We start from the raw sequence: 6,327 nt of genomic DNA on the forward strand, positions 1-6,327 counted from the left end.
ACACGCATCGTGTTGGTTTTGCTTTCTATTTCCACGACAAAAAACGAAAATGATCATATAAACTACATTTCCCATACACGTATACACAGGAAATGCCATCTCGAGTTAATCATAAGGCATTCTGGGTAAGGAGCTCTCTCTTTCCGGTTTGTACGCCATCATGTAAGAAACTCTTTTCCATTTTTCTGAATCTCGAATCCGTTATAAATCCAACACTAAACAGCGGCATCAGCGCTCGGGATTTCTAAAAACCATCCCGGAAACCTTCGTGTTTTTCTCCATATCGGTATTTTTCAGCTGTAGATGTTTATTTTTGTGATATTTGGTTTGAGAAGGTTCTTAGCGCTGTTGCTCTACACGCTTCGAGATGGTTTCTTGAAACCAAACAGTTTGTGTTTGGAATTAGTGTCTTTTAAATAGTTCACTAGGAATTATTTGAATGTCTGATGTTTATTTGTTGTTCTGGTGGTTGTAAATGACGGTAGTTAAGCTGAAGGTTTCTTCCAGGCGTGTTGGGGTTCAGCCTGGAGATCTTGAGATGTTCAAAAACATATATTGAACCCCAGGAGCATGAAACCAGCTTGTAGATATTATTGTAGATTATGTCAAAACATGGAGCACTGAGAGCCATTTACATGAGTAGATATGTTTTGGATTTGAGGTGCCTTCAGACTCCTATATGAAGAGTCTGAAGGTGTATGAAGAAGTTCCCAGGACCATTCAGGTCCAGAATAAGTAGTTTTCAAGCTTAATTTCAGAATACTTTATTAGCTATGTTCTGGAGAACATCTCAGGATTTCTACAGTCTAGATGTTGACTCCTGTGTGTGTGTTTTTCCCTGCAGTTGAGGCATCATGGGTGCGTACAAGTACATGCAGGAGTTGTGGAGGAAGAAGCAGTCGGATGTGATGCGCTTTCTGCTGCGTGTCCGTTGCTGGCAGTACCGTCAGCTCTCCGCCCTGCACCGCGCTCCCAGAGCCACCCGACCCGACAAGGCCCGGAGACTCGGGTACAAGGCCAAGCAAGGTGGGTGAGACCTGAACTCGAGCTGGATAGACAGGAAACTCAAAATACAAACTGTCGACAAAAGTATATGGACACATGACTCTTAGATTGGTATCATCTCCACAAGGTTCTGATGCAGGTGAGTAGTTGAGGTCTGTGGTGCAATTCACTCCAAATAGGGTTTGAAGCTCAATATCAGGAGATCTTCCACTCCATTCCATGTAGAGTCCTTTGCTCCTTCACTCTGTACAATTGTGCACCAGCAGTTTGAAGGAGAACCACATTTGGCTGGAAGAGTCAGGTGTCCACATACTTTTGACCCGTCACGTGTTTAAACCGGGTATTTAAAGTGTTCTGTGGTATCGTCGAGTCCGTGGTGTCCATCACACGATTATAAATATCTTCTCGTCCTGTCATGGAAACGTGACTCTGGTTCCTGATCCGGTTCTTCGCCCGCAGGTTACGTCATCTACCGGGTGCGCGTTCGCCGCGGTGGCCGTAAACGCCCCGTGCCCAAAGGTGCCACCTACGGCAAACCCGTGCACCACGGCGTCAACCAGCTGAAGTTCGCCCGCAGCCTACAGTCCATCGCTGAGGTACGTGTTTCATCGCTGCTCGCACCTGCTCCGTTATATTCCTGTTCGTCTGGAGAAATCGAAAGCGATGCTGAATTTATCTGTAGATCATATGGGTTCATCTCCAGGCTCTTGGGTAGCTGTAGGATCTCAATGTGGCTTCATCTGGACCATGAGTGTGTAGGCTTTCAATCGTAGGGTCCGACATCACTTTCATCTCATAACGAAATCTTGTGTTTTTGGTGCAGCGCTCGTGAGCGGTGTAAAGACTGCTGGATGAAACCTCGCAGCTCTTTTTGGTGTTTTTACAGAAAACGCAGACGTGGGAAGATTTCTAGAAGAGTCGTCTGGGGGAGAGGGAATACAAATACCAGGATATATAGTTGTAACAGGGGTGTAAAATATCGTCGATAACGATTTGACATCATTTAAATCGCCAAAACAAAACGCGTACGTCACACGAAGTCTAGATTAGACCCGCGCACGTGAGCATTTACAGTGCGATCTTTCACTGCGTGATTTAGACTTCAAATACGTTTACAATGTATTCACAAAATTCAAAATAAAGTGTAGAAAAGATGGACATTTATATCATTTTATGGTCCTTAAGGTCCAGCACAAAAACACACACACTGCAATAAATCGTCTAATTGTGTAATCGATAAAATAAGTTTTTTATTACACACACACCTCGGCTGGATACTGGAGTGCAGACAGTGTTGGATCACTAAGCAAGTGTGTGTGTGTGTTTAAGCTGCTCTGCCTCTAGTCCATTTAGTGAACACTGTACAAACATTCAGACTGTAACGAGTGCATTTTATTTATTACTGAATTGAATAATTAAATCTACTCTCAATAGGGACAAATTCTCAAGTGCACGATGACCTTCATAATAAAAAAAATATTCAGTCCTTTGTTCGACTGAACCAGTCTTGAACCCGTGAAAGACCAAGAACGCACTTCACCTTGAGATTCCTACTGCAAACGCAGGGACGTCGCATCGTCTCGTCTCAATGCCGAGTTCCTTCAGTGTCGTATTTAAAGCGGTTTGAATTTTTTGACCGCTTCTGATCACCATTCAGATCAATGTTTATTGGGATTTTTTGTTTTAAAGTGGGAAATGTCTTTCCAGTCTGCAGATTATTTCTTACACACATGCAATCAGACGTCTGTGTTTTTGTGTAAATAAGAATAATAATGGAGCGAGATTTCAAAACCATAATGTTTATTTTAATAAATGCAGTAAAATGCGTACGAGGGTGAGGTTTCTCGTGATGTGTGAAGGTCAAAATGCACCCAAAGTTCCAGTTGAACATTTTATTAGCACTTGATTTTTTTTTTTTTTGTATGTAGTTGAGTTTAATGTGGTTTTAAAAAATAAATAAATAAAATTTCACCCTGTTTCTCAGGAACGTGCCGGCCGTCACTGCGGTGGTCTCCGCGTGCTGAACTCTTACTGGGTGGGTGAAGACTCCACGTACAAATTCTTCGAGGTGATCCTGATCGACACCTTCCACAAGGCCATCAGACGCAACCCCGACATGCAATGGATCACAAAGGCCGTGCACAAGCACAGGGAAATGCGAGGCCTCACGTCAGCCGGCAAGAAGAGCCGTGGTCTGGGCAAGGGCCACAAGTTCCACCTCACCATTGGTGGTTCTCGCCGTGCCGCATGGAGGAGACGCAACACTCTGCAGCTGCACCGCTATCGCTAAAAAGGGTGCTGCTTATCTGTACATTCAGCCCAATAAAGTACCTTTATATGGTCTGATTATTGCCTGGTGTCTTTAATATGCAAATTAACTGTGATCAGAAATCTTGGTGAATAAACACTGTTTCAAAAATGACCAGATAAAGAAGTTGTTTTAGTCAAGTATGTTTTCATTTACAGGGAATTTGTGTTGGTGATTTGAAGCTTCCAGTTGAACATGTGAGAAGAAACAAAAAACAAAGAAATAGGATAAATTGATAAATGTGGTATTGCACATTTACTTAAATAAAATGAGTGCAAAGTCGTATTGCACTTTTTTTTTTTTATTGCACATTTGAGCATTTAATCGTTCAGAAGGTTCAGAACTGTAGCTGTGGTTTGATTAAAACCCCAGAAAACACTAACATTATTTGAATACAAAGTAAACACAGGTGCTCATGTTCAGTTCCTGATCTCCAGATCTCCGCTTCATTAGTGTGACCCAGGAAGCGCAATGTGCACGATTCTGAATAGAGGAAGTTGATTTGATAAGAAAATGTGGACAGGCTTTTGACTGGTTTCTTTGCTGGTCTGTTAATATGTTAGAAAAGACACCAAATTCTAAGCTCTTCAGGTCCTCCGTCATTTCCAGAGCTGCTCCTCAGCATATGTGCACATGGTGCTCTGTAAAGCATGGAACCCAGGAAGCATGTTTGAACCCTCATCAACTTAAGTCCTACTGAACACGTGATCTGGATTTATACATGCTTTAAAAAAAATCTATTTCTACATTGCATGCGTCATCCATGCTCGAGTTTTCTTTTTGCTTCTCCTGGTGGTTTCAGACTTCATCAGACCAAACATCTTCAGACCTCAGATTTAAGGATAACAGATCCACTATAGGGTGGAAAGTATATCGTCATCTGACCGTCACACATATATATGATTGTAGAACATATCATTTCAGTTAGATTAAATAGATAGAACTTAGCCACTGCATATTACAGAAACACAGCAACAAAATGCAGTTTAGCATCAAGCAGAAATAATAGCAAATTGACAGGTACAGAAAAAAATGTGCAAATAAATACAGCATGTAAAATATGTGAATAAATGTGCAGCAAATAAACATCAAGTTTATATATATATATATATATATATATATATATATATATAGTTGTATGCATATGTATATATAGTGTATATACAGTACAGACCAAAAGTTTGGACACACCTTCTCATTCAAAGAGTTTCCTTTATTTTCATGACTATGAAAATTGTAGATTCACACTGAAGGCATCAAAACTATGAATTAACACATGTGGAATTATATATGGAATTATATACATAACAAAAAAGTGTAAAACAAATGAAAAATGTCATATTCTAGGTTCTTCAAAGTAGCACCCTTTTGCTTTGATTACTGCTTTGCACACTCTTGGCATTCTCTTGATGAGCTTCAAGAGGTAGTCACCTGAAATGGTTTTCACTTCACAGGTGTGCCCTGTCAGGTTTAATAAGTGTGTTTTTTTGCCTTATAAATGGGGTTGGGACCATCAGTTGTGTTGTGCAGAAGTCAGGTGGATACACAGCTGATAGTCCTACTGAATAGACTGTTAGAATTTGTATTATGGCAAGAAAAAAGCAGCTAAGTACAGAAAAACGAGTGGCCATCATTACTTTAAGAAATGAAGGTCAGTCAGTCCGAAAAATTGGGAAAACTTTGAAAGTGTCCCCAAATGCAGTCACAAAAACCATCAAGCGCTAAAAAGAAACTGGCTCACATGCGGACTGCCCCAGGAAAGGAAGACCAAGAGTCACCTCTGCTGCGGAGGAGAAGTTCATCCGAGTCACCAGCCTCAGAAATCGCAGGTTAACAGCAGCTCAGATTAGAGACCAGGTCAATGGCACACAGAGTTCTAGCAGCAGACACATCTCTACAACAACTGTTAAGAGGAGACTGTGTGAATCAGGCCTTTCCTGGTAGAATATCTGCTAGGAAACCACTGCTAAAGAAAGGCAACAAGCAGAAGAGACTTGTTTGGGCTAAAGAACACAAGGAATGGACATTAGACCAGTGGAAATCTGTGCTTTGGTCTGATGAGTCCAAATTTGAGATCTTTGGTTCCAACCACCGTGTCTTTGTGCGACGCAGAAAAGGTGAACGGATGGACTCTACATGCCTGGTTCCCACCGTGAAGCATGGAGGAGGAGGTGTGATGGTGTGGGGGTGCTTTGCTGGTGACACTGTTGGGGATTTATTCAAAATTGAAGGCATACTGAACCAGCATGGCTACCACAGCATCTTGCAGCGGCATGCTATTCCATCCGGTTTGCGTTTAGTTGGACCATCATTTATTTTTCAACAGGACACGACCCCAAACACACCTCCAGGCTGTGTAAGGGCTATTTGACCAAGAAGGAGAGTGATGGGGTGCTGCGCCAGATGACCTGGCCTCCACAGTCACCGGACCTGAACCCAATCGAGATGGTTTAGGGGTGAGCTGGACCGCAGAGTGAAGGCAAAAGGGCCAACAAGCGCCAAGCGTCTCTCCGGGAACTCCTTCAAGACTGTTGTAAGACCATTTCAGGTGACTACCTCTTGAAGCTCATCAAGAGAATGCCAAGAGTGTGCAAAGCAGTAATCAAAGCAAAAGGTGGCTACTTTGAAGAACCTAGAATATGACATTTTTCATTTGTTTCACACTTTTTTGTTATGTACAGTTGTGTTCAAAATTATTCAACCCCCAATGCTGTAAATGGTTTTAGGGAATTTAGTGTACATTTGTAATTGTATTCAGAATGAAATCCTACAAGGACTTCTTAAAGAACCATATGCAACTAAAATGACATCAATTAGTTTTGTAATACAGTAGTAAATGTTTCTTTTGTGAATTCTTCATTGACTTAATTATTCAACCCCTTAAAGACTACCACTCTGAAGAACAGAGGTTCAATGAAGTGTTTTCAATCAGGTATTGAAAACACCTGTGGATATCAGGGAGCAGCAATAAAGCCTAATAAGCACCAATTAGGCAGCTTTAAAATGACTGCGAT

The 6,327-nt window shown here is 41.6% G+C and overlaps 1 protein-coding gene across 1 annotated transcript; it reads left to right on the forward strand.

Annotated features, from left to right (window-relative positions):
- Positions 1–89: 89 nt before the first annotated feature.
- rpl15 (ribosomal protein L15) lies at positions 90–3,348 on the forward strand. The gene is made up of 4 exons (XM_046843915.1): positions 90–162; positions 845–1,026; positions 1,465–1,601; positions 2,990–3,348. The coding sequence occupies exons 2-4, from the start codon at positions 855–857 to the stop codon at positions 3,293–3,295; spliced, it is 615 nt and encodes a 204-aa protein (XP_046699871.1). The 5' UTR covers positions 90–162; positions 845–854; the 3' UTR covers positions 3,296–3,348.
- The last annotated feature ends 2,979 nt before the right edge of the window (positions 3,349–6,327 follow it).

This window comes from Silurus meridionalis, chromosome 29, assembly GCF_014805685.1.
Source record: "Silurus meridionalis isolate SWU-2019-XX chromosome 29, ASM1480568v1, whole genome shotgun sequence".
NCBI lineage: Eukaryota > Metazoa > Chordata > Actinopteri > Siluriformes > Siluridae > Silurus > Silurus meridionalis.

Excerpts from the sequence above, each read along its gene's own strand:
- rpl15 (XM_046843915.1), top strand. The coding sequence starts at position 855 with ATGGGTGCGTACAAGTACATGCAGGAGTTGTGGAGGAAGAAGCAGTCG. Across the intron at positions 1,027-1,464 it reads CGGGTACAAGGCCAAGCAAG|GTTACGTCATCTACCGGGTG; the intron begins GTGGGTGAGACC and ends CTTCGCCCGCAG. Across the intron at positions 1,602-2,989 it reads GCCTACAGTCCATCGCTGAG|GAACGTGCCGGCCGTCACTG; the intron begins GTACGTGTTTCA and ends CCTGTTTCTCAG.